The sequence below is a fragment of the Metarhizium album genome (assembly GCF_000804445.1).
Source record: "Metarhizium album ARSEF 1941 chromosome Unknown scaffold_6, whole genome shotgun sequence".
Lineage (NCBI taxonomy): Eukaryota > Fungi > Ascomycota > Sordariomycetes > Hypocreales > Clavicipitaceae > Metarhizium > Metarhizium album.
Window position 1 is genome coordinate 833,522 of NW_024467580.1, and position 27,302 is coordinate 860,823.

Genomic DNA, 27,302 nt, shown 5'->3' on the forward strand with positions numbered 1-27,302 from the left:
CCTTGCGTATTGCCCTGGAACACAAACCTCTTTTGAAGTTTGTGTTAGACGCTTTGTTCGGCAATGTGCCGCAAGGACCCTGGTAAGCCTCTCCAGTTGGGATGACGGACGGTTCCACGACAACCCTGGTACCCTCGCCTTGGTCCAGCCAGGGACCCCTCTTGCAATCCATTGGACCTCCGGGTCCATTCAGCCTTCCTCGTCTCGTGCCTTTGGGGCCATTATCATCCTCATCCGGGCTCTACACGCATGAGTCGCCCTCTAGCAGTTGGGCTAGAAGTACCGACGGACCCCTCTTGCAATCCATCGTGTCTTGTTAGTGTAACCATCACTCTTTCTTTCTGGTCCACTGCACACTGAAGAATATCGTCCCAACACTTATTGAAATTTAAGGTCTTTTCGGTTCATTTGAAAGAGGCTATCTCAACGAAGACCTACGTGCACTTGGGCTTACCGAAAAAACTCTTGCGACTCACACTTCTATATTACTGCTCTCTTGCACTCAGTGTTTACGAAACTTCGGGTGCTTCTACGAGCCTTCTCGTATTGGATGTATCACACACTATTCAGAAATATTCGAGGATATTCGCGCACAATTTACGCAGATACGAGAATTCACAATCAATGGTCAAGAGAACTTCCACGACAGCTTGAATGGGGCCATACGGTCAACAGGGGGGCGATGTTGAGCACGATGTCGAGGAAGCTGAACGAGAGATTGGAGATGATTGCATTGATTTATTGAAGGGCTACAACCTTGCGAGATGCGTCCCCTCGTACGCAAAATGCCTCCATCCCAGCTCGGCCTCGAAACTCCCAACAACACATCCAGGCTTATCAAGTTTGGGATCTTAAAGCCTTGTATCTGACGAGTCCCCATCCAACAAGCCCCTTCGCACTATATCTATCCGTCCTCTCCATCTTCTCTAATGTCATACTTCTGGACAACAGCCCCTGCTGCACCTGGTGCCTACGGAGCCCCGTGTGGTGCTTCTGCAAGTCCTCTCGCTCTGTGTTGGTCCTTGGCATGGGAACCTAGCAGTTTGAAGAACGCTGGAAATGCTTCTCGGGAGAACGCCAAGGTCGACAATGCAGATGTCTGGGATACGCTCGGAGACGACGTGACTACCCTGAATGGACCTGGTTGGCTGCGTTGGATGGTACCAGGTCCTTCATTGAAGGATTGGATTGGTTTTTGACTTGAGTCAACGGTGGCGATTGGTTCTGACCAGCATTCGCTTGGTGTGGGTTGGACAATTGTACTGGGCTCAAGCGACAGAATGTTACACTGTGGTTATCGTTTATATATACGGGGGATGTCGTTGTTGGGATTCCTCAGATGTGTGGTTGGATAAATCTTATTTTGTTTTTTAGAGCGGGTCTCTTGTCACAGAACATACAAACTATCATCTTAACGCCAAACGCCGTTATCGCTGTCATCTTTAGCATCATCATCATCGGATATCACGATGCATCAGCAGATGTGGGAGAGCCATGATTACACGTCCATGAAGGCGGCGACGGCATCCTAGAACGTTCGTTCTATTCATAAGATGCGAAATCCATCTCTTGATAATCTGCTGGCCTAGTGTCTATTTCCATATCGACCTCACTGCTCTCCATAGCTTGTAGGCCATTTATGGCCGAGCGCGACAAGGGCTTGTGCTGCAAGGGCTCGGAGAAAGGACTCAATTCAAAGATGATCTCTTCGGGTGCCAGAGGGCCTTGGTTTCAGTCTCGTCCTTGGTCCCCAAGGGCTTCCATTTATACCGTTGGCTTCCTACGAGCCCAAGGCCTCAATACCTCCCTCGTGACAATGTTGTGCAACCAATATCCGGCCAAACATCATGACCAACACCGGCCCATGCCGAACATCGCGAGGGGTCGCGGGTGGGCTCCCTGTGACACGGAGCGAGCATCAAAGCAAGAGCACAGAGGGCTGGGAAGTAGAGATACACTCAGCAGCGGAAACAGCTTTTATTCACAGAGCCTGATGATGGAATTGGGGCTTTATCAAAGTAGTCCATAGATGCTTCAAATCCTCACGGCGGGATTCCACCGTCAAATTTTGCGTCAACTCTCCTCCACCTACCGACTTATATCCCGAAATCACGAAAGGGCGACAATCGCTATGCACACAAGGCTTGCAGTGATGACTCAAAATCAATCTCATAATCCCACGGCGTCCAAGGTCCTTGGTGTTTCTTTTAATTTGCCGTTTCAGCGTGTTACACGGAAAAGCCTCAACCACATGACTAGCTGCGATGCACAAAAGGTTGCAGCTGTCACGATGCCCTCATAGGCTACTACTAGTGGGCTTAGGCACCAAGGGGCACCACCCCTTTGCTGCCTGGTTAGGTTACACACACAAGCGCCATTGTATATACAAAGCGCCTTATTCGTTAGGTCTATCAAGTCAAGGAACTAAGTATCTTCAAGACCCCATAACATTATATGTAAATACGAATTATTTGCTCCAAGCCCTGATCTCCAAGACTAGCCCTTGTTACACAGCGTCCCTCGCGAAAATGAGCGCATACTTCTCAGGATCGTTTTCTTTGGCCCAATCCATGTATACCTCTTTCATAATCCCCTTGAAACATGGCCCCTTTCTAACCAACTCCATTGTTGACATGAAAACTGCCAAGACACAGGGAAACAGAAAACAGATGAGGACTTCTGTTTTATCTGGTAGTCTCCGACCTGAAAAACACACGATTCCAGTGTCCACGGTCATGTAGGCCGTGATACCCGCGAACCAACGGAATACTCGTGGACGGAAGAGGCAGTAGCGGACTTTGGCGAAAAATGCCATTGAAGGAGGGATGTCTGATGTGGGATCAATGACTATCATCGTGAAAGCGTACAAGCCGCAGCAGAAAATGGAAAAGACGGGCATCATGTGTGATGGGTTGATAATATGTGGTCGTGCGGCGTGCGCGGTGTTTTGCTCGTTTGGATTTTTCAACGTGAAAACTTGAGAAGATGGGTCTGTGAGAATAGGAGTGTGTATATGTGTGAGTGCTTGGATGCTGGAATGGTGGAATGACTGAATGCCGAGTGCTTGAGTGCTCGAGTCTGATTATGATTGTTCTGGCAAGTGTTGCTGCTGCTCCAAAGGCGGGCAGCTTCAAGCTTTATACCCCAGGGAAACGAAGAAGAATCGACTAGTAGCCACGTGCTGCAGCTCCTAGCTTTACCTGTCGAACCTGGTGCCAGCTCGTCTGGCGCCGGCGTCTTTCTACGTGCGACGAGGCGCCGCTATACTGCGCCGTCAGTGTTGAAGAAGATGCCACGGCCGCACTAGAAGGTGTCTTGTCCTCTTTGATCGAAAAGCATACACGTGTAGTGAAAAAATCTCAAGGCGCCTGGGTACGTCAGAGACGGGGCGCTTGAAGGCGTCATGTACGGGTCATCATTCACGTAGTCAATCCCATAGCGTGACGCCTCGTTTCGAGCCAGCTCCGAGTGTTGCACGGAAAGAGGCCTCAACCACATGACTAGCTGCAATGCACAAAGGTTGCAGCCATCACGATGCCCTCATAGGCCACTATTGGGCTCGGGCGCCAAGGCATCAAGGCACCCCTTTGCCGCCTACTACACAGGCCCCAGCATGTACATAAAGCCCGAGTTGGTCAGGTCCATCGGGTTGAGCAACGAGGAACCTGCCCGCTCCAGGTCATTGAACACATGGCTGAGCTGCTAGACCTGGCTGACATTGGCAAACTACGACTCGGCTGCGTAACTCTGGCTACGAAAGCCTCTGGTGAGCTTTTTGAGCCCTTACACGTCCATCTAACAGCGGATTCTCTAATCACATGTTATTTTGAGACAAACATGCGTATATCAGCAGGTTCAGATGACATCCTATTGGATGTGTAGATAGACAATGCAAACAAGCCTGCTCCCCATTTTGGCCCATCTCTCGTAGAAAAGACGCCCATCCGGTTTAAGCTTGCCGTCACTGTCCTTGTCATACTCGAATAGCGCGGTGCCACGCCGTCCTTTATACTTGCGGTCGTCAAGACGGTAATCGCAGTTGCAGGTGCTGATAGATATACCGGGTATGAGTCCTCGCAGTGTATTTACCCTGGCAAGCCCAAGAAATACGGCATTAGCTATTATCTGCTTTGCCAAACCAAGGGAGTCGCTGGAACATTGTGCGGATCAAGTAAAATTGCTTACAGCGTATCGTGCTCGTTTGGAAATTTTTGAGCACGTTCATCAAATGGCCTGGCTTCACTGCGTGGTGTCATGATGGAAGCCCACGTCTTGTCATCTGGTTGACTGAACAAAGCCGGGTTCAAAGCCGAACCAGCCGCATACGGAGTTGGGCCAGAACCAGCAATCAGATTGACAATTGTTGGAAACTCATAGAACGCCCGGCTATTGCTTGCAGAGAATCGATAATGAAGGCCCTGCCAAAAATGGCACTGCTAAAGTAAATATAAACCCAAGCCCGGATATATAATACTGGCTGTTGAGCTATAGGGCGAGGGTTCAAAACTCATACCATGTATACACCGCGCGCAGACACGACAGTCAAGACTGTACATGGCCGTTCCTATGAGCAACTGACCTTCATTAAGAGTTGCGCTGCTGACCGCCTGTTGAATGCAGAACGAGGGCCCTCTGTAGCCGCCGCCGACTTGCGGAAACAGAGGGCATATAGTGTGTACGGCGGGCAGTAATGTCCTTTTCTCTACATATCGTCCCGTCTCTCGTAGTCTGAGTTCACGTAATGTTCTCTTACCGAACTGCACACATCTTGTAGTACTGCTCAAGGCAATGATGTCCTCGGGCGCGCGTCTCTTGCTCATGGCACAGGATGAGCCTCCGCGCTTGGTGGGAGTGCAGTCTGCTTTACAGTAGTTCACATCTTGTCTGCTAGTAAGACTATTATGATGGCAGCTGTGACGGTGTTGGCATGATATCAAGGTCTTTTGGAGTATCTGCGTTATGTGGTTGATATACATTGCGGGCGATTCACTCGACAGCCCGTCTATAAAACGGGCAGTGCAAACAGTCACAATGACTACGAGGGCTTTCCCTCGGGAAAGGATCATTTTGACTGAAGTTCAACGGGGCATTGGGCCACGGCCATGTATCAAAACTTGGAAACAACATAAAAGACAGAACGCGTGAGTTTTAACAAGAATGCGTGATAGTCTTTCGCATCAAGGAGACCCCGCTGGCTTACAAGGAATGTTGGCAGTATTGATTCACAATGGAGAATCCTTTACCAAGCTTTACGTCGTGATAAGTACTCTGCTGACCTCCCCATTGGTACTGTCCAATGATCTAGAGAATCAGCTGCTGGGCCACCATCTGCAGTTCGAGACTAATTGGGAATTGGGACCGAAATCGGAGCTGACGACCCTCATGTGCTCCATGGTTGTAGGCATCTAGAGATGACATGATGACATGCCGCGGACCCATACCATACTTGGCGATTATATTCTGAACAGGACCCAAAAAGGCGATCGAGAGATCCATGGGCCATAAGGAAGACAAATGAAGGATTCCTTGCGAGAGGTTTCCCGAAGAGCCTATTTCGTTCGCTTGGCAGGAAATCCAAGTAACTACTATGGGCACAAGTGCTGACAACCATGAACTAGACGCCCGACCTACCGTGGGGGCCCTGAGTAGAAAATGGTTGGTGATCAGAAGATTATTCCGATACCTTGAAACAAACAGAGTTGATATTTTTAAAGAGCATAAACATTTCTTCCGACCACTTCCTACTTGGGGAACCCCCAGGCACGTGTGCATCACTCACACGAGGTTGACTTCTTCAAGACCCCCCAACTATATGGTAAAACATATCTACATGTTATCGACATGTATGCTACATGAATTTTACCGCCCGTCTACTTTGGTTCTACTCGTTCCTTTTGCATTGTCAAGCGTCATGATGGGGTCTCTTCATCTCAACATCTTGACAATCCGTCACTTTGTTTTACTTGATATAGAATTGGTGAGCGCGGTAAACGTTTCTACCACCGGCTTTGCAAGTATCAATAGAAAAGTCAATACTGCACCAAGCGCTGTTGAGTTTTCTTCCGCCGTACAGGTAGCTGCATCTGTCGCGTCGCTGTAGATCTTCAGCGACCTCCTCCATTATACAAGGACGTGTTGCCACAAAAGCCATACGCTACAGATGGCGGTTACGCAAAGGGCGTAGATGGCGCATCTCTATCAAACTCGAATCATTTTGCTATTTGGGGACGAGCTTGCCCTGTAGGTGAGCAGGTATAAAATGCTGCGATTGGTTTGTCCTCCGTGATGAGGCTCAACTAGCCATATTTTCTGCAACTCCCAAGGCCACAACGGCCTCCACCCCAATCATTGGCCTTGGGTGTCACCCATCACAGGGAGTTACTGCTGCCTAGGATCCTGGTGAGCCTCAAATTACCCACTCAAGATGGTCAAAAGTCTCGTTGCTCACGCACTTGGACACGTCAATCTAGTCTACGGTGCTCACAATTACGATATCGAGGTCGAGGCGTCGATCAACGGAGGTGGTCATGGCTTCTCGGCCACAACTTCCCAGTCGAATCGATGGGACTCCCAGTGGCCTCTTGATGGATGGACGTGTGCCGTAGCCGTGAGAGCTAGCGCCGGCGACTCCATCAAGGCCCAGTATACCGGATCACAATCTGCAGTCGCAAAGCCGCAACTTGCTCCAGCGCCAGCGAATATCCAAGTCCAGCCGACAAACTCGGGTATGACTGTGACATGGGACCCTCAGTCAGGTGCCTTTACAGATTCAATCGCGGAATACAACGTCATCTACTGGGACTGGGCCGCTAATCATTGCTAGTTTATTAACGGAGCCGCTTTTAAAAGCTCGCCGGCAGCTGTTACAGGACTAGATCCTGGTACCAATTACCTAGTTGCAGCAGAGACATGGAATGCAAATAGATAGGGGCTCCCAGCTATTGTTAATAATGCTGTTCCAGGTGCGGGAACTCTGCCTGTGTCCGGAGGCTTAACTGTCGATTCAAAGGACCCTGCTACAGTTCGGTGAGTACAGCCATGCTTGAAGGTGCCAAACCACAGCACCAACAGAACCTTCTAAGTGAGCTTTACTGACCTACTACTTCACAGCATTACCTGGACTGGTTCTGACTCTGCCGGCGGCTATCACGTCTAGAACCGCAATGTCAACCAGTTGGGAAGCGAACTCCAGTCTATTGCTAACGTCACTGAGGGTACTTGCCATGAGGTTGTCTTCCTATTTCCTAGTGTCTGGAACTTTGCCTTTGCCATATCAGCCTACAACGGAAACCTAGAGTCAGATCACAGCGCCAAGGTCATGGCACCCTCGCCTACACCGGGTGGCAGTGATCCCACGTGCGCCCCTAAACAGCCTTGGTGCCCAGGTGGTGGTTCCATCTCTATTCCTCCGGGCTGTTCAACACCGACCCAGACCAGAGGGCCAACCGTGACAACGTCAGTCCCCACCGACACTTCCATTCCGATAGTAATCCACGGACACCGTACTGGACCTGTAGAATATCAGTAATTCTCTTCTCAGCATCAACCTAGTTTGGCAGGATCCTGCAAAGAAGATCCTTTGTATATACAGCAGCCGCCGTTGCTGCGAATCGTTGCTATTCCTTGTTGTCATGTGTGTCTGAGCAGTCACAAATACCACAAACAACTAAGCAAGGGAAGTGGTTTATCGACCCTATAGCCTCTATTTTAAAACAGAGAAACCTCTTTCTGCGGAAAGTTTATCCTGGATGATGGCATCCTTATTAGACTGTTCGCAGAGGCAATCAAGCTGTAGTGGATAGCTGGGTTGTTGTCCTTATCTTTGTCCCTTTCGCTGCTTGGTAACTATGAATTTCGATGAATCGCGCCCGCAGCACTCGCCGCAGCACTCGCCGCAGCTTCTGTCGTTGTATGATAGGCGGGTGAACCCAGTTCGATACAGCCTGTTAGTACTTGCGTCTGGTCGCTTATACCCCTTTCGCAGCCTTGGCTTGGCTTCAAGAGCTTTGTTTATGGTCTGTCCGAGCTGATGTCCTTCCATCTTATAGTCGGATCTGAGTCCCTTTACCGCTGTGTGCAGGAAGATCCGCGGCTGATCTAGAAAGCCAGTTGTATGAAAACGTTAGCCTTCTGTCGTCTTGCCAAAGTCGTACTGAAACACGCCGCGTTCCCACCACTAGGGGCGCTGACCACAACTTAGTGGCGAGCGTCGTCCCTAAGTGTGGAGGTCTATTAGTTCCATTCTATTGTTGAAGTCGTTTTTTAAAGTTATGACGCGTCACCTACACTTTATCTGCCATTGGAGATTCTGAAAAGCTTGGGGGAGAGACTTGCTAGGCTCTTTAACGTGGCGGTGCGCTCTCTTAAGATTGAGTTGCTCATTTAAGGTTGTAACAATCATTTTACTGCTGCCTACAAGGCAGCAGGTTTCCAAAGTACTTGGCTTTCGTATTATTTCTCTCCTTTGTCCATTAAATCAGGATTCTCTCATTTTGTCCAACTGTTCGAGTAACGTGTTGTGTGACGTCAGCGATGTCAAGATTTTAACAGCTCCAACTCAAAAATTTGAGGACTGGGATAACTAACGGCATTGTATGCTCATTCAGCCAAGACAAAAAAAGAGCTCGAATCCTCCAGAGGTGGATTCAACCAAGGACCAAGTCAGCTGTTCTATTGACCTATAGGCTATAGCTACTGTGACGGTACAAGAGCACGAGCAAGGTCGAGTGCGACTTGGAGCAAGGCGAATGTTCACAAAAGAGAGTCAGAGCATCCTTTGGCTCAAGCAATCTAGGTCCTAAAGTGTGGCTGTTCCCTCACAGTCCCTGACTGGTGATACGTTCCCTCATCCTTCAAAGAACGTGTTCGTTTGCGTTATGACAGATAAATAAAGTCTGCAAGTTCAAGTGACAGTAATCTGCTAGTGTCAAAGTGTCTATAGCGCTGTATGATTAATAATACTTGAAAAACCGCGACAAGGAGTTTTGGAGGGCGCGCGAAAGCAGACGGATAAATGCTCAGAAAGAATGCATTGCCCGGCTACGGGTTAATCCGCTCCGCTAACCCTCGTCTGCTATTAAAATGCCCGTCTTTCACCCCAATTTCCGATCCTGACCCTTTCTCTTATAGGCGCCGTGGGAGGAAGTGTTTTAAACATGAGCAGCTCTACTCTTTCTCCTGCTATTGTGCGTTATTCTAAGCTTCACTGATCACTAATATAGAGTTTAAATCCTCACTTAAGATATACTTAAATAAAATAGAGAAGACTAATAGTAATAATAAGTATAGAGCTTAATTAAAGAGTTTTTAATCCCAAGGCTAAATTAGTAGTATTTATTACTAGCTATTGGTAAAGAGACATAATAACTAAGAATGTTAGCTTCCTTAAGAGGTCCTTTAACTTTAGCTTATATTTCAAGTTTAGTAATAAAAGCCAAGATGTAATTATTTAATATCTAACTGTCAATAGAAAATTAGCATTAGAGACTTACAGGTCGCAATTGCAGTGACAATTGCGGAGCGTTCTCTTTTGCTGCTGCAGTGGCCAAGCGGTCAATTGCGCGCTGCGACCTGTATCTTCTTTCCGACAATAACGATAATTTTTAGAGTTTTGTAAGTTATCTATAAAGTAACTTATATTTGACTTGATATATCGTCGCGCCTTTTGGTCCTCGCGAGGCGGGAGCGAGATTGAGTTTGCCCGGTGCTCAAAGCTTCGAACCGTTGGCGTCCTCGGAAGTCCCACAATCCCCAGGCCGGTGTGGTGTCACGTGATACGCATGATCGTATATATATCAACGCCCACTTGAAGGGCCCTAGCTAGTACACAATGAATCTCATTTCCCTCACAGGTAGTCTGGGAGAAGGTTGCCAGTAGCTTCTGACCATGCCGGCTTTGTAGTCCCACAGGGGTTGTCTGTGCGCCTTTCCGTTCCAGGATGGAAACGAGGCTTTGTAGCCGGTGCAGCACATCACTCACGGCGTCAAAGGTTTCTTCGCGGCACACATGGACGTTTCTAGCGGCGTCGAACTCTCGGAGTGTCATTTCCACGCTCTAGCGCGGCCTTTATCTGGCAAGGGTGCGGTCAGGCCTCAGCTGCACAGGGGTATCTGTCTTGCGGATGGCGAAGCGGTTTTCAACATATTGGCGGGCAATATAGTGCGGAACAGAGGGACCGTATGCAAATCTCGCACCAGAGAAGCACATGTCTATCCGGAACACTAGTTCTGGATATGTATTTCGGGCTAGGATTTGTCACTGCACTTAGCATGCTCATGTCAAAGCGTTCCCAATCGGCGTTGCAGTCCAACGCCCTCCCTGTATGGGGGATGCTTAGTAGCCGCTGGCAAGCCATTGGGTAGGTATATCTCAGGGTCGGTCGGTCTTGGTGGGAAGCGTCTTTCCAGGATAGACAGAGTGAAGCGGACCTCACCTGGATCTTTGTCGTAAAAGCTGGCTTTGGGTTCAACTAAGCAGACGCTACACGTCTCCGAGGACTGGACTTTGCAACAAACCAGGTTCTGCCAGCTGATTCCCGGCGCTCAAACACCCAAGTTCGGTCAAGATAGGGGTCAGGCTCGAGTGCGGATGCGGCAATGCACCCGTCAGACTGATGATGCGTTGGGAACTGCGCTAGAGTGTCTGGTCAATTGGGGCAAGGAAGAGTACCAGCGGTTGGGCTGATGATGGCAGCGGAAATAACGTCTGCCTTCAGACGATTCGTGGAGGCTTTAGCACGCGAGCTAGTCTTTGACATGACTTCTGCAGACCCTCCAAGCGTCATGCATAAAGCCCAGACCCCCTTAATTTTCAAGTTGAACCGTGAATGAGGCCGAGCTACTCCGTAGCCGGTTGCGTCCTGTTTGTACCCACGTGCCGTCGTCAACATCTCTCTCTACATGCTACAACTCCGTAGCAAAAGGCCCCTCAGACACAAGCTCCATCAGAAATGGCAGCCATCATTGTACTTGGTGAAGCAACAGAGGCTGCCGGCCTGTGGCTCCGGCCTTGCTGGTTTGGAAATAACTTGCCGAGGGTCATTCTTGAGCACCGAGTCGTGGGACCAAACTGTTGAAATCGTTACATTCATCTTCGCACCTCGCGCCTGAGATATATGCCTAGCGCCGGCCGCCGCCGACGTTGGATTAGTCGGCTGAGACACGACAGGCCTCCGGGGCAATCTAGCCCACTCGGCTGGATCCTCTATCGGGCCTTGTGCGGTTCAGGACCCTATCGACTCTCCTCCGTTCTATATTTGAAACACGCTGAAACTCTGGGCGTGTGCCGCCAGCAGCACTACCACGAATCGAAACAAATCTGACGTCTTTTTTATGCGACCGCCATCTGGATGCTGGGATGTCTGTTGTTCCTAAAACAGGACTTGTGTCAGTTGCCATCTTGCGTCTATCCCAACGTAATTTTGGCCACTGGAGAAGCTCTACTGGGATCGGCCTAGCCCACGTCATTGTCAAGTTCAACGCCTGGGCTGTGCATGCTTTGGACGGATGTCTAGATATCTGAACAAGGTACCCTGACTTTCAACTTTTAGTCACAAGCAGTCTGAGGCCGGCATGTTGGTACTAGGCCTCCCAATCCCACGGTTATACGTGACATTTGAAACATGGAGATGGAGTTTAGCCAAGTCCTCTGTAGAAATCGCCTCTTATTTTCACTGGGAATTAGAGCCAAGGTGGCAGTGTTCCGCTATTTTTCTGCCCTCAACCCCATCAGTACCTATTGACCCTATGCACAAAGCACTTGGGGGAGCGTCTATGCTATTCTTTAGTGACAGGATGCTTGTTCTCTCCCCTTTTGCACCAGTCATAAACAAGAACTCGCCTAGTCCTTGTCTTCCCTGCTATGTCCCTTTTATTCCAGCCGATAATAAAGCTCCTTGATGGCCTAGCTTGAGTCAGCAAGAAATCACCTAATATAATTGCCTATAAAGGTGTCTGACCCTGTCTGGCTCTCTACGTAATAGGCATTATTGCAAGCGCACTAGAAACTCAACAGCAACCTAAGAGAAACTATGAAATTCATTGCACTATTTACAGCTTTTAGCCACGCTACCGTTACGGCCTTGTATGTAGGCAGCCAGGGCTCCTCTTCACCTGACGCAGCAGGGCGGAACCTCCTCGATGAAGCTGCCACACTCAAGAAACGAGCGATAAACGAATGTGGCTATCAGCGACAAGAGGTCAGCAGCAACCTTGAGTCTTGCGGCGCGAAAGCGACTAAAGCCGCAGACGTCATCTCAAAAGGCCTGACAGGCAGGGATAAGGAGCTCTTTGATCAGTACTTTGGCGGCAACGACCCCAGCACGGTGGCGGAGAACTTTAGAAAGATTGCTGCAGGCTGCAGCCAGTCAAACGAGGTCACTATCGAGTGCCGCCCGAATGAGGAATGCACCCTTCAGGACAGGCCGGGGCAGACGTTTTTCGCCACAGCAAGTAAAAACAGGCTTGGCGATGGAGCTTTCAAATCGATACGTCTCTGCCGCGGGGCCTTTAGCATGGGAAGAGGCGGCGGGTGCAGAGAAAAACTATCAAGCCTGGCCGACTTGTTGGTACATGAGATGTCCCATGCGACGTTAGCGACAGAGGATATTGCATATGACAAATCTGCGACTACAAGCCTTGGCCCGCAACAAGCTCTACAAAATGCTGATAGCTATGGGCTCTTTTCCCAAGATTATTCGAACGGATGCAGCTCGACCGGGCGTTCAGGCAACCCTTCGGGTTCGGGTTCGCAGTCTCAACCCGGCAGCAATCTCAGAGGCCCGGGTTCGCAGCCTCTGCCCAACGGCAATCTTGGAGGCCCGGGTTCGCAGCCTCCGCCCGACGGCAATCTCTTAGGCCCAGGTTCCCAGTCTCAACCCGGCAGCAATCTCGGAGGCCCGGGTTTGCAGCCTCTGCCCAACGGCAATCTCGGAGGCCCGGGTTTGCAGCCTCCGCCCGACGGCAATCTCTTAGGCCCGGGTTTCCAGCCTCAACCTGTCCAGCCTTCGCCCGACGGCGATCTTGGAGGCCTAGACCTCCAGATTTTGGGGCTCGACCCGGCGGAAATTTCAGAGGCCCAGGTGTACACATTGGCTTAGCTTCTAAGGCACAGTAGGTCTGTTTCTTAGGAAGAAAGTCAGGTTAAATGCTATAGAGTAGCTTTTCAAGTAGTATCACAATAAAGCTGTCAAGAGTATAACTCTTAATAGTAAGACTCTTACTTAGATTGATTAATAGAGACCTAGACCATCTACTACAGCAGAATACCTCCTCCTTACGTACTTATCTATCTCTCTATTATAGACTAGATTAACTAGCTTAACTGTTAATTGTAACTGCCCCACTTTAAATAGGTCAGCTAGCAAAGCCGTCACTACTAAAGGTAGTGCTAATTAGCAACGCGGCTACATTAGCAATACAGCTGTTAAGGACCAGCCTTATAGGCAACTGCGTGTAAGCGTTACTAGTATTAACTATAAACTTAGAGAGAAAAGAGGAAAGAGAAGAAGTTCTCTGTCCCTTTTTCACGCTATTATATATATATAGGTCGTAATATACATCTAAAAAGTATCCAACAAGGCACTAACACAGTGCCTTGTGTATACTCGAGCCATAAGCTCGAGTCCATTACACGGCAGCCCTAACAGCCCGAATGGCAAAAGCCGCAAAGATTAAGCTTTAGTTTGTGAATCATAGCCTGGTGTGACGGACTAGCCCTATTGGACCATAGCGGGTGCCGGCCGCAGTCATCCCGGTGGTTTGCCGGGCCCTCTTGGCCCCAACCATTGAGCCAAAAGAGTACGTAATGAACAAGCTGCCCTAAGCTTGCTCAATCTGGCACTATATAACTAGGTCACAAAGGGTTGGCTATGTACCGCTCGCTAGGTCGAGCATAGCTCAGACCATGACACCTGGTAAACTATAAATTTTTGGTGACGAGCCCGTCCGTCTGTACTTGACCTTTATAAATTATCTATTATTCTCGACATCATTTATGTTTCTACTTCCTATACTTTGTCAACATTAGAATCAAGATTTTGTTTTCTTAAAAAAAAAAACAAAGCCACCATGGTCTATCTGCGCCGGATCAGCTGGGCAGTCTGCCTACGCTTGTTGTTTTGGATAGGCAATTTGCCAAGTATTGCTGCATTGCCAGCACCGCCAGACGAGTCGACAACGTCGACAGCTTCTGCTTCTGCTTCTGCTCCTGCTTCTGCTTCGCCAGCGCCGTGTTCCTCAGCACCGTCGCCAAACCAGTCTCCAGGCGAATTCGTCTACCGCGTGTCGGCCAACAGACGAGGCGTAGTGTACAGAAATGGCTTTGGACTGGCTCGGGCCCGATACATACAGTTTTCTGATTATCATCCGGTTTCCAGACTTGCATCAGGGATTTCGCGGTCAGCGTCGCCTCTCGTGTACAACAAGCCGCGGCAGGCATTGGAGGCTTTTTTTGCAAGTCAAAGCAGCCAGCGGACTCACCCAGGGGCTTCGCCAGTACCGTACATGTACGCTATCCGTCGAGAGCCAACCTTGCGGGACGGCCTGACAAGAGGCACCTTCTTCCAGAATAGAGGAATTCCTGCGGGACAAATAGCATGGGAAGCTCCTTTGCCTCCGGTCCATGGCAGGGATGCAGGCGTAGGTGACCTATCAGCAATGACGGATGACAGGTTGGACGAGTACCTAGAGCAGCTCATGTCAGGGTGGGTTGACGTCTATACGGCACGGAGCGTGGAGACGATGCGTCAAAGGAAGGCCGGACGCCGGCGTAAGCTCGAGTGCCGGGTTCGAATGCAGGGTACGCCGAAGCGCGTCTGCTCTCACCATCGTCGACAGCGTCTGGATGGAATCGGCAGTCGTCTCCTGGAGCCAGGCCCCGACGGCGGCCCGGCTTGCTGGGAACGCGTCGTGTATGAGGCATACGCGAGACAGAGACAGAGACAGGCTTCACGTCAGGCGGCCGACGGCCCAGAGCTCGTCCTGGAGCCCGTCCCAGAGCCCGCCGCGGGACCTAGCCGCCTCTGCCAGCCGGGCCCGGTCTTGGACGGTTTTTGCAATCCCGACGACCCCGACGACGCGCGGCCTCCCCCCCAAAGAGGCCCGAGCACGACTGCGTACCTGAGGTGTTGCCGGACCTGGGAGACCTGGGAGACGATCGAGCCCGGCGTCTTGGGGGCGCACAGGAAGCGTGCCGCGATGCCCAGCAACAGCCAGAAGAAGACATGAACCTGACCGAGGAACGGGTGTGGGAGGCTATCATGCGAGCAGGTCTAGGTACAGTTGTGTTGCGCAAGCATCCGGATCCCTTGTGTTTCTAAAAATATGCATGTGCGCACGCTGACAACTAGGTATCATGACGTTGCCGTCAAAGACCTCGACGACATGGACCTTGATCTAGGGCCCGGTGAAGAGCAGCAGCAGCAGCAGCAGCAGCCGGAAGAAGAAGACCTAGACCTGACCGAGGAACAGGAACGGGAGGCCCTTGGGCAATGGGCCCCGTTCCAGTCGCGGGTCTGGGAGCGATTCCGCATTTCCGAGTCGCGCCTCGAGTCACTTATTGATGGAGGCCTGGACGCGCTGCAGAGGAGCCATGCTTACATCTATCAAATGTTACAGAGCAGCTATCCCCGCCTCCTGGCTGTCTTGCGGCTATTTGCCAAGTTCAAAATCACAGTCAGCTCATGCTTTGACCGGCCGTCGAGCGACCGCTCGGGTGCCCTCAAAGCTCGCGCAGGCCTAGGCCGAGGTATGTCTTCCAAGACTCGACTTGACAAATACTATGAATGATGCCAACGCCGCCCGCTTGCGGCCCGAATCTTGTGATTCTAGACCAAAGACTCGCCGACTTCTGCAAGGCCCTGTACCGACAAGGCCCCGACAACAACAGGTTGAGTTTGGCCTGCCAGAGAGACGTCCTGAATCAAGTCCAGAGAGCCCCCGACGACGCTACTAATGATGAGCTCCAAGTAGCCGTCGAGTCAGTTGCTTGCTTTCCGGACAATCCGTTGGTCCACAAGCAGTGCAAGCACGGCGTGTCCAACTTTTTTAGAAACGACTGGTCGGGCTCAAGGTCTGATGTCGGCCGAGTATGCAATGCACCTGGTGTGCCATCCGCCTCGGACAAGGCACGAACGGCCGGTAACATGTACCAGCTAGGTACGAGGGCACCGGACACCTGAAGAGAACCATGTGCCATCTGGAGCTAACGTGGGAACGAGCGGCCGTTCCAGCACCCAGCGGGGAGCAGCATCCGACGCTGTTTGAGAGGGTGGCCGGCGCAGTCCGACAGAAGTTCGGTATCGACAAAGGCCAGCTTGAGGCGCTTCTCAGTTCTGGCCTCGAAGCGCTGCCATCAGCCAATAAGCCCCTTTTTGATTTTCTCAAGCTGACGTTTCCCAACGTCGCAGCAATCATAGCTAGGTTGGCTCATGGCGGTCGTTCCCTTGCCTCGTGCTTCCTCAAGACGACCGGCAAGGGACCACGAACAAAGGCTCGAGCAGAGCAAGGTACGTACGTAAAAGACAATCCATTTTCGCCACGTACCCAAGTTGTTCAGAATTCATGGGAGACCCGCGTGCTCACTCTGACCTAGTATTGGACGAGACGGAGGAGGACTGCGTCCGCCTGTTTGCCGCCCCAAACAAGCAGCTACCTGACTACGTCTTTGTTGGCACCCATTTACCGCCCGAATACGTGAAAAAACAAGGGGGCCTTCTCCCCGAGCAGGTCTACCAATCGGTTCGCACACCTACGGATAGCCGTGGGTTCGGCGAGGCCGTAGCCGACGTTTCCCTGGGTTTACCTACATCTTCCACAAGCCCGGGCAAAGCAATTACAGACGAGAAGAAACTGAGAGAAATCGCCCGACGAGCCCTCCTCGTCCGTCTCGTCTTTGGAGAGGCAGCTCATGACGCGGACAAGCAAGCGTCCGTGGCGTACAAGAACAAGGTCAACCCAAAACAGCAACCCCCGAGTTGGGTATATGTCATCAAAACCACGCCAAACATCATCGTCTCGGGCAAGAGTGGCCTCGCCATGGCGGGTCTCCGCTGGGGTCAGGTCTTTCGCTATGCCCCCGTCCCGCCAGGCTACAAGATGCCCACCATTACTCGCGCACACGACCAACGACGCCTGACGAGGCAATTTCAGAAGCTCCTGGACTCGAACGAAAGCCACTTCATGGCGAACCCTGACTATCACGGGTTCGACGCGTTTACCGCCGGAAGAGGTCCGCTTGACCTTGGCAACTCAACGGCCGTAGTGGAATTTATGAACAACAATGGGCAGGCCGTAAGCTGGACTGGTAGTTTTCCCCTTTTCGAGCCAGCCAAGCAGCCAAAGAGCAAGGCTGTAAAGCCGGCTCGTGGGCTACGCTGGTGGGAGAAGCTTGGTCACTGGTTCACGGAACACGCATTGGCCATTACCCTGATTACTTCTGCCGTTATTGAGCTTATCCCGGTTGTGGGTGAGGTCGTCGGCCCCATTATATCTGCGTCGGCCATCGCCGCCGAAGCCGCTTCAGCAGGCACCGAGCTTGCCGTCTTTGCAGGAGAAGTGAGTGCTGAAATTGGCGAGACAACCAGCCTTCTCGCGCACCCCTACTAAGCTCGAGAAGACTGGAGAGGGTTTGAGTAGAGCTAGTCTATGGGCTGTACCTGGAAAAGCAGCAGTCATTTTTTTTATTCTTCACACGGGCCCTGGATGACCTCTTGGTATCCATAAAAAGGGCGCCCTATTCCTGGCTTGATGGATTGAATACCAAGGACTTGCTGCTCTTCGGTTTAGTACCCTGGTAGTTTTACCATGACAGACAGCACCGCGCGTATATGCAGTTACAGCTATCCACATGCAGGGAGAGTGCAATGCCGCTTCCAACGTCTACTGGGAGACATGTGCGTCCCACTGGCTTTGGCTTCGTGATAACAGCGCTCTTGCACTGATTGGCGCATTCTTTTGGGCGGTGCCAAAGTCAAAGTCGAACGTTGTTGGTGGGGCCATGTCCATCTTGGGCAAGTATACGTTACTCCGTACGGAACGGAGGACGGGGGTGCGGGATCACTCCGCATGTGGGGCGCAGACTTTTGGATCCACCAGACGGAAGGTCCCGTTGCGGGCGCAGGCGGACCCAGCACGGCTGTCACGATAGCGGGGACACCGAAGCTAGATATCACGTAGGTGATGCGAAAAAGCCTTGAAGTAAGCTACAAAAGAGAGAATTGTGTGCGCCCCTTCAAGCGGCGCTGGGTTCCACGATTCGTATGCACATTATCCTCATGCGTACGCTTACGTGGCCAAATGCCCAATCCAGCTACTTGTGCATATGCATATACAAGGTAAACAAGGCCGGTCAAGCCCATCCGCGCGCTGCCCTCTTGGCAAAGATCGTGACTTCAAGGCAAGTCGCTCGGTCACTCGTTTCGCACATCTTGGCCTGTTCAATCTCACCTGTACTAGTTTTGTAGTAACGAAGCTGAGGACGCCGTTGCTCTTGACGCCCACACCAAGTCTAGGCTGGATGAGGCCGCTACACGTCATACAGGTGGTGCCGTGGACGTCGCTTTCTACAACGGCGGCGAGGTTGCCAGTCTCGGCAACGGCCTTCACGGTGGAGACGGCCGGGATCCATTCTACGCCAAGGGGGAGACGAGCTGATGAGGCCCTGGACGACGCCTCTATCCACGATTGGCGACCACGAAACTGCCATCGTCCACAGGGCCAGGACTCACTCCATCTGGATCTTGTCTTGGCCGGACATGGCCGACCAGCCGGCAGTGCACTCGGTGACATGAATCTATGGTACAACCAGCTAAAGGAGCCTCCAGGCGGAGGTTAGAGTTCTCCAGGCTGAGTGGGACCAAGATGGAACCAAGCCATTGCACGTCAAATACAGGAGGGTGGCTGGCGACTTTGACGGCCACGCTTTCCAAGTCGAGCGGATTAAGAGCTTTGCCTCGGGAGGAGTAGGGAAAACGCCCATGAAGCCATTGGACGGGCTTGAACGGCTCCAGCGCTTGGCAGCTCGCAAGAAGGCTGTATCAAAACTACTTGAAGCGCCGAACAAGGGGCCAGGATTTCGCGCCTGTCGGCCATGAGGTTTGCATGGGTCAGCGTTCAGCGTTTGCACTGGCGACCAGGCGGGCACTGTTAGACTCGAACTGACGAACTTGGAATCGATCGAGGCCGACTTGACGACAGTTTATTGGTCCCACTAAGCAGAATCCCCTAGTCGTAATACAGTAAACTACTGCTATAGTAGTATTATTTATAAGGCTTTTTTTATTATTAAAAAGTAACTATTATTAAAATATAGTTTTTATAAAGCTTATGCTTTTTATTAAATTTACTAGGAAATTATAACTAAGAATATTATAAAGTATATATTAAGAGATTATTATTAAAAGTAGTAAAATTTAGCTCTACTTTAAGGAAATTTAGCTTTACTATAAGGAAATTTAGCTCTTATAATAGAGCTTAATAATAATATATATAGTAACTAAGTAAAAAGTTAATAATATTATTAGTAATATAACTATTAATAATTTACTAGAGAAAAACCTTAGATAACTATAAATTATTATAAAAACCTAAATATTGCTAAGATATAGAATTATTATAGACATAGTTTACTGTACATTAACAACGTGCTCAGTGACTTTAGGGAGGCGGTGAAGGGAGATGTGAAACGGAACCACAACGCGCAACCGAACGTGTATAGAACACCTGAGGTTATGCTCCAGGCTCCTTGGAGTTACCCGATCGATGTATGGAACGTGGGGGCCATGGTTTGTCTCTCCATACATGCCGTGGGCGCTGGAGTTGATGTGTCGACTGATCGGCTCCATAGATCTGGGATGTATTCGAGGGCAGGTGGATCCCAGCCCTGAAAAAGAGCTGCTACACAACCCGGGCGCATCTTGCAGAAATCATTGCGCTTCTCGCTCCGCCGCCCCTGGATCTCCTCCAGCGGGGGGCCCGGAGCAAGGAGTTTTTCTCGAAGGACGATGAGTTTTTTCCCTTCTTTTTTGCGCTTCATAGACTGTCGGACTGATGTTGTCTTTTCAAACACAGGCCAATTGATTGCGGACTGCCCTATCCCTCGGGGCAATAGCCTGGAGAAGGCTGAGCTTGTTCTCGGCGGGAGGAACAAGGAAATGTTCCTTAGCTTTGTAAGGGGGGCATGTTGACGTGGCGGCCGGAGGACCGCAAAACTCCAAAAGAGCTGCTCGACGATCCTTGGCTGAAAACTTGGGAGATATCCGATTAGAGATTCGCAAAGGGGCAAGACGAAAGGAACTGCGTAATCGGGAGATTGGGGGCTTGGGAGATGTCCAAGGCAGGCAACGACGTGCAGCCCTACCCTACAGAGCTTTACAGAGAACCAGTGGAATCACACAAATGACATTGGGCCGCGTTAAACAATCGGTTTTTACAGGACTTGATGCTGTGGCTGTCAAGATTATATTGGTATAATCTGTTCTATTCTGCTAGCTGCTGCTCCATAAGACGTTGGCCGTTGATATAATTTATCGCAAGTACATCTACCAGGTGTCGGTGCAGGTACCAAGATACCCGGCAGCTAGCAGCTAATGTGCTGTACTGCGAAGTAACTTGTACTTGGTGCAGAGCCAGATGCGTGTCGACTGCTCGGATGTGCACTGTGCTGGACCAACGCTGGCTGTGTTGATTGTTTGGATGCGATCATCAACCCACACCAATACAACAGCTTGTTTGTTCTTCGACACTCACATTCGAAATCCCATGGTGTCCTTCCTCCCCAACAAATCTTCCGCATCCATCATCCATGCTGACGTTGCGAGAATTCGGCAGTTGAAATTACAACAACGCACTCGTAAGGCCATGGCACCCAAACATCGCGACACATGACCACCCACCGCGTTGAGAGCAATCACCAGACACCTCGCTATTCGCAACGCGGCACCATGTGCTCTGGAGGCAAAGGAGAAGAAGACGACGCGGCGCCAAGGCCCGCTCAGCAGCAGGCACAGCGTCCAGGCCACGTCAAGGTCCCTTTGCTGATGGCCTCGTCCTCACCAGCCGCATCGTCATCGTCATCGTCACACCAGCAAACCTACGCACCACCGTCGGGACCTCCCCCCTCTTACCACCGCCAGCAACACGCTCCTCCCGCACGACCACCGCCCAGCCAGCAGCACGGCGCCGCATCACCCGCCTCGGGCCAGGGCGAGGATTGGGCGGTCCCCCCTCCGCCAGAGGCCCCCTCGTCCCGGGTCAAGCCCCAGCACGACTGGGAAGCCGCCGTGCCCGACACGTCTCTTCTCCCTCCCCCGCCAGACATCTTCAGCGGACACGACTCCTCGCCCGTCAACAATGCTTCCGAGGCGGAAGCCGAAGCCGGAGAGGCCTGGTGTGCGCGGCGCCCCCTCGGCCGGCCCGTCCATCTCGACGCCGCCTCCAAGACGGCCCTCGACGAGAACGACCTCGACCTCCGGAAGCCCGACGGCTTCGCCGGCAAGCTCAGCCGCTCACGCCCCGGGCACTGGAGCGTCTCCATACAAAAGGGGGCCTCGTACAAATGCATCATCGGCCACCCGCCCGTGTACCTCGCGCGCTGCGGCCGCGGCCAGCCCAAGACCATCTACTACGAGGTCAAGCTCGGCCCGGGCAGCAAGAGCGCCAACGTGGCCGTGGGCTTCGCCGCCCTGCCCTACCCGACGTCGTTCCGCCTCCCGGGCTGGCACCGCGGCAGCCTGGCCGTGCACGGCGACGACGGCCGCAAGTACGTCAACGACCGATGGGGCGGCAAGGACTTCACCCGCCCCTTTGTCGCGGGCGAGACGCTGGGCGTCGGAATGACCTTCACGCCGATGGCGATGGCGACGGCGACGGGCACGCCGCGCCCACCACACGTGTCCGTGTCCGTCTTCCTCACCAGGGACGGCGTCCGCGCAGGCGCCTGGGACCTGCACGAGGAGACCGACTCCAAGCAGGACCTGCCGGTGACGGGGCTCGAGGGATTCCACGACCTCTGCTGTGCCGTTGGCGTGTTCGACGGCGCCGAGCTTGACGTCGTTTTTGATCCTGCCAGGTGGAAGTACCGTGTGTAGCTTGTGCCTGCGTGGGCGCTGCCGCCGCCGGCCTCTTGACCACTGACTGACATGTGGCCGTTTAGAGGGCGCCTGGTTGGCCCTCTGCATGTGCAAAAGGCCGAGTGAAGGATATGCGCACACAATCTCGAGTTGCCGCATGTATGCTGGGCATGTTGTACAATGCTGCTCTGCGGTAATGCAGAAGAGCGGGAGGGACGAGAGGAGCCTACAATCATCGTCCCCTTCCCGGCCAATCTTGTCTAGGTCACAGAAATTTCGGACATCATCAACACTGGCTTCGAGGCATCATTGTTTTTACATCTACAATGAATATTTTCCGTCTGCTTGCGTGCTCCCGAATAGGCCATCACTTCATGCAGTACATGTACATTTATATGAACCCAGCACGCGGGGTCCCTCGACGCCGTCGTCGGCCGTCAAAATATCTTTGTGATGCTCTCCCTGACAATGACGCTATTCTGAGTTGCGTCTCGCTTGACACGGAAGAAGCTGTCACAGAAATCACTGCACCGCATGTGTCTTAGAAACTCCTCGTCGTGCGTAATAACAATAAGCTGAAAGTTACTCTGCGCCTGCCTCGTCTTGATAATCATGTGAAGAGACTCGGCCAGGCTCTTGATGTTGTCGCGGTCCAGGTTGGTGGTCGGCTCGTCGAGGGCAATCAGCCCGCAGTTTACGCCGAATGACTCTGCAAGGGCGAGGCGGATAATGATGCTCGCGAGGACCTTTTGGCCGGCCGAGCAGCGGCCGCGCATGTCCATTTCCGTGTCTTGTTTGACCATGCAGAGACGGTAGTTGTAGTTGCGCTTTCCCGAGGTCGACTCGTTGTCGGAACGTATGAGAATCGTGTCAATGTCGGTGCCCTGGTACGTGGACTGCCAGAGTTCGCCCGCGATGCGGTTGATTTCTGCCATCTTCATGGAGTGGAATTGCATCACGGCCTTGTCGACGGCCGCTCCGCACTGGGCTAGATCTTCGATGGCGGCTTTGGTGGTTTCGACGCGGATATGGGACTCGCGGTACTTTTGTTTGGCCCCCTTGTAGTCCATCTCCCACTCTTGTAGCAGCCTGCCTAGTTCTTCATCCTTGGTCTTCATGGTGCCCATGACGGATCCTCGTTCAGCGAGCAGGCGGTTGGACTGATTCTCAAGGCTGCGGGCTTCACTTTGCAGCCGTTCGTAATCTTCGTGAGCGTTGCGCTCCTCGAGTTCTTCAATCTCGCGCCGGAGAACTTCCAACTGTCGCAGGTGTTTCCGGTAGTGGAGATTGTCGCTTATGTTTTTCTTCATGCGGTCACCGCTGTCAATATCTTGCTTCAACTTATTTGCGCGAACAGTCAGGTCCGCAATGTCCTTTTCAGTGTTGCTGATAGACTTTTCCAAGGCTGCTATTGCCCGCTGATTAGATGCCAAGTTTGAGGGTCCCCCTTGGTCGTTGTAGTCCTGTATGTCATTATCGAGCATTTTGATTTCGCTGACAGAGTTGGCAATCGCGTCCCGTTCGTCGATAATCACTTGCTCCTTGGCCCGGCCTCTTCGCAGAGTTTCGTCACGAGCGGATCGGGCATCTACGATGCTGGGCTCCACCTTGTCAAGCTCCTCGTCTGCGCGTTGGATAGTCTCCCGCTGATGGGCCATGTCGTCTCTGAGGGCCTGTATTTGATTCTGGATATCATTTTTCTTGTCCAACTGTCCAACCGCTCGTCCAATCTTGTTTCTGAGTTCGCTTCTTTCAAGCTCCAAAGAGCCTAGTTGGTCCTTCATACGTTGTCTATCCGTGGTCAGTTTGGCCACCCGGTTTTTCAATGCCCTCATTTGTTCCCCAAGGCTAGCCTGCACCTCATGTATCTCTTCAACACTTCGAGTGGCGCCGCCGCCAGACAGCTGTTGTGACATGATGCGCTCTACCTGACTCTCGGAGTCTTGAATGTCTTTCATGAGCTGGGAGATGCTTGAAACAGTCTTGGACATGTCATCCAAGTCGCGCACTCGCGCGTCCTCACCAGCAACTCTTGACTCCTGCTCTTCTAGTTGCCGTTCAAGAGCGTCACACTCGCTCTCAACCGCCTTGCACTCCTCACGTATAGACGGAAGCTCTGTAAGAAGTCGCTTATATGTGTCATAGCTAGATCGAACTGAGCGAAGCGAATCCAGGGTAGTCATGGTTTCCTTTAGGTCCTTCTCCACGTCAACCTTGCCCTTGGGGTCGAGGTTCTTCTCAATCTTTTTGCTAAGACGGTCCAGACTAGCGCTTTGACCATCGTCGAAATGTCGCTCGCAGAGCAAACAGCGCTTCTTCGACTGCAGCATTCGCTTGCACTTGTTGTAATAGTCTACAAGTGCATCAAATAGACTCAGCTCATTACGGAGGTCTTCGACCTGTTGTTCCACCGATCCAACCTCTTCGTTATAGTCATCAATGGTTGCGCCGTCTCGCACCTCGTGGAGAGCAGCCACCACTTGTTTCCTGCACGTTTCCGCGTCTAGGGACTTGGACTCTTGGGACTCCTTGGCATTTTTGAGCCTGTATTCGAATTTCTGGTGTTTCTGCTTGATTTGCTCCAGACTGCGGCGAGCGTCTTGGAGTGCCTTGTTTTGCTGGGTCACAACTGTCTGGAATTTTGCTTCCAATGTGTCAAGCTCCCATTCATCGCCGATTGCCGCAGCAAGCTTAGATTTCCATGTAGTAGTTAGTGTCTCGAGTTTCCGTTTTCTGTCTGCGACTTCCTTCTTCCTATAATCAAGTTGTGCTCTTTCGGAAGCAAGACGAGTGCATTCGACTAGTTCTCGTCCAAGCTTCTCGTTCTCGGTTTCGAGTTGCCATAATCTGTCGTTTTCGTCAGAAATCTGCTTGTCCCAGTTGGCCTGTTCCATCTGGGTCTGGGCCCTGGTAAAACGTCCGCATATATCTTCCAGCTGGCCATCCAAGATGGCCTTGGCCCCCTCGTCAACGTCAATGAGAGTGGCTTCATTTTGCAGGACACTGGTGCGCTTTTCAATGGCTCCGATACGTTGCTTCGCCGACACGCGGTCCTGGGTTCTAGCAGCTTTTCGACCCTCCAGCTCCGTAATTACTCCAGTTGCCCCATCCAGCTCTGCGGCGTTTTCCTTCTGCAAACGCTCAAGGTCTCGTTTCTTCTCCGCCAGAAGTTTCTGGATTTTCTCATTGAAAGACTTGACGTGCTGTTCTGTCAAGTCACTGTCGTATCCTCGGAAGCCGTGTGCAGCTGCGGCTTCTTGCACCACCTGCATGCGGGCTTTTACTTGCCGCTCATATTTATCCTTGTCCGACTGATGTTTACCCTGTTCAGCAAGTCTTGTGGATAAGTTCTGGCGGGAGTCGGACAATTCCTGTTGCAAGTCGCTGTACTTGGCCTTGCTCTGCTCTGCTTCTTCTCGGTATCGCTCCATGCTTTCTTCGTATTGAGCGAGTGCAGTCTGAAGAGATGCGTCGTCCTCATGAAGTTCGTGGAACGCCTGTTTCAGCTCGTTGACGGCGTCTTGCCTGTACTCCAGTTGTTCCTTCTTGTTACCGAGGTTCTGAACAATTTGAAGGAAACTATTTGCCTGCTCATGTTTGCGGCGAATCTTATTCTGAGTCTCCTGCATCTCGGCCGACAGAGTCTCGCACTTTTCCCGCGCGTCCTCAATTTCGGTCTGCAAACCGGTCATTCGCTTTTCAGCCCTTTCGCCCCGGTCTTTATTGGCTCTGTTGTGTGCTTCATCGTTTTGTAACTGGCCCAACTGCTCCACATGCTTCTTGCGCAGGACCTTCAAGTTGTCAATGGCCTTGGTATACTTGAGGGCTTCGAATATTTCATCAAATCGCTTTTTCAGGGCGGCAGGCTCACTCAGTGGCCACAAAGACTCATCCTGATGACAAAAGATGACTGCATCGAGGATAGCAGGCGACACGCCGAGTCTCTCTGGGATCATTTCGTCCAGCTGGGCTTGCCTTGTCGAGGTTGTTGTTCGCTCGCCATTGTTCATTACGACGAGGGAACAATCAAGGGTTTTTTGAGACCGAGTCGTCTTCTTGACCGTCAACTGTAGGCTGCGGGTGGCGACATGCTGGCGGTCGTTGATGGAGCGAAATTGTAACTTGACCTGAGCCATGACTTCTTTCTCTCCACAGAGCTGGATAATATTAGCGCAAGAGCCTGGAATCGAAACCGAAGTGTGATCATGACAAGAGGGTACGACACAACTGAGGAGCAGACATCTTACCTTGGGGTCGTGAATAAACGCACCACCTTTGCTGTTTGGCGGCAGCTCCCCAGTAGTGGCATACTTTAGACACTCGATGATGGTGGTCTTTCCAGATCCATTGTATCCGACAATCAAGGTCAAGGGCGTATTGAATTGTATAGCCTCTCTGACAGAGGGACTAAAAGACCGGACCCCAGAAATGGAGAGCTTATCGATTCTCGACATGTTGGGCGATGTGATGCATTGATTCCAGGGCCACAGTGGAAATTAGGTTTCTGATTCACATTTGGGTGTCATCAGAAGTTGTTGGCTTTTCAAGCGTGTTGTCGATCAACCTGTGAGCAGTTCTCGGTCGCCTGGGCCGGCTTGGACCTGTGCATTTTGCTGGCGGAGTTGTATGAAAATGTGCCGATGCACGTTGAGAGACGCGCCAGGTAGCGGGTCACGCGTTCGGGTGTTGAGCTGGAGCGTCTTCACGTGCATGCGCCACGCTACTACCACGTCCGTCTGCTGCGCCACAGATCAAAGTCCCCGCCACGGAGCGCCGAAAATTGGGCGTAAAAGGTGAAGTGTTTGGAAAAAGGTCAGTAACTTGCAATGCGAATGCGGCCAGAAATGGAATCCTCTCACAAGTATTGCGTACACGTACAGATAAACTACTCGTCAGACGTGCACGCACGCCGTAGCAACGCGGCCAAGTAGATGGCGGGAGCATTTCCTATTGGTGCGGAATGCAAGCGGTCTTCATTTCCACGATAAAATCCGGATATTAAGTACCTAGTACGGAGTAGTGATTACGGAGCAGTACTCCCGCGTCCGGCGTAGTTAATAATATCTAGCTAGCAAGGTATGAATATATTGACGCCACAGGACCGATCAAATCGGAGAGTTAACGTGGATGTGGCCAGTTCAGGTTGGGGCCCTTGGATCCCTGCTGAAGCGGAGGTCGCTGTCACTCGTCAGCTCGGACCTAGTGGCAACCAAGCGGCGAGGCACGTCCCTGATG

The 27,302-nt window shown here is 51.8% G+C and overlaps 5 protein-coding genes across 5 annotated transcripts; 4 read left to right on the forward strand and 1 right to left on the reverse strand.

Annotated features, from left to right (window-relative positions):
- Window positions 1-6,424: 6,424 nt before the first annotated feature.
- MAM_03356 (uncharacterized protein) lies at window positions 6,425-7,156 on the forward strand (the record flags this gene model as incomplete). The annotated part of the gene is made up of 3 exons (XM_040822155.1): window positions 6,425-6,725; window positions 6,963-7,026; window positions 7,111-7,156. 3 exons carry the CDS (start codon window positions 6,425-6,427, stop codon window positions 7,154-7,156), a joined length of 411 nt encoding a protein of 136 aa, XP_040679960.1.
- A 4,873-nt stretch (window positions 7,157-12,029) lies between these two features.
- MAM_03357 (Deuterolysin metalloprotease family protein) lies at window positions 12,030-13,097 on the forward strand (the record flags this gene model as incomplete). Its single annotated transcript, XM_040822156.1, has 1 exon — window positions 12,030-13,097. One exon carries the CDS (start codon window positions 12,030-12,032, stop codon window positions 13,095-13,097), a length of 1,068 nt encoding a protein of 355 aa, XP_040679961.1.
- A 2,284-nt stretch (window positions 13,098-15,381) lies between these two features.
- On the forward strand, window positions 15,382-18,651 carry MAM_03358 (uncharacterized protein; the record flags this gene model as incomplete). Its single annotated transcript, XM_040822157.1, has 6 exons — window positions 15,382-15,745; window positions 15,829-16,155; window positions 16,230-16,505; window positions 16,592-17,553; window positions 17,926-18,170; window positions 18,462-18,651. 6 exons carry the CDS (start codon window positions 15,382-15,384, stop codon window positions 18,649-18,651), a joined length of 2,364 nt encoding a protein of 787 aa, XP_040679962.1.
- Window positions 18,652-20,939: 2,288 nt separating this feature from the next.
- On the forward strand, window positions 20,940-22,085 carry MAM_03359 (uncharacterized protein; the record flags this gene model as incomplete). Its single annotated transcript, XM_040822158.1, has 1 exon — window positions 20,940-22,085. The coding sequence occupies one exon, from the start codon at window positions 20,940-20,942 to the stop codon at window positions 22,083-22,085; it is 1,146 nt and encodes a 381-aa protein (XP_040679963.1).
- A 419-nt stretch (window positions 22,086-22,504) lies between these two features.
- MAM_03360 (DNA repaire protein UVS6) lies at window positions 22,505-26,521 on the reverse strand (the record flags this gene model as incomplete). Its single annotated transcript, XM_040822159.1, has 2 exons — window positions 22,505-26,224; window positions 26,315-26,521. The coding sequence occupies 2 exons, from the start codon at window positions 26,519-26,521 to the stop codon at window positions 22,505-22,507; spliced, it is 3,927 nt and encodes a 1,308-aa protein (XP_040679964.1).
- Between the last annotated feature and the right edge of the window lie 781 nt (window positions 26,522-27,302).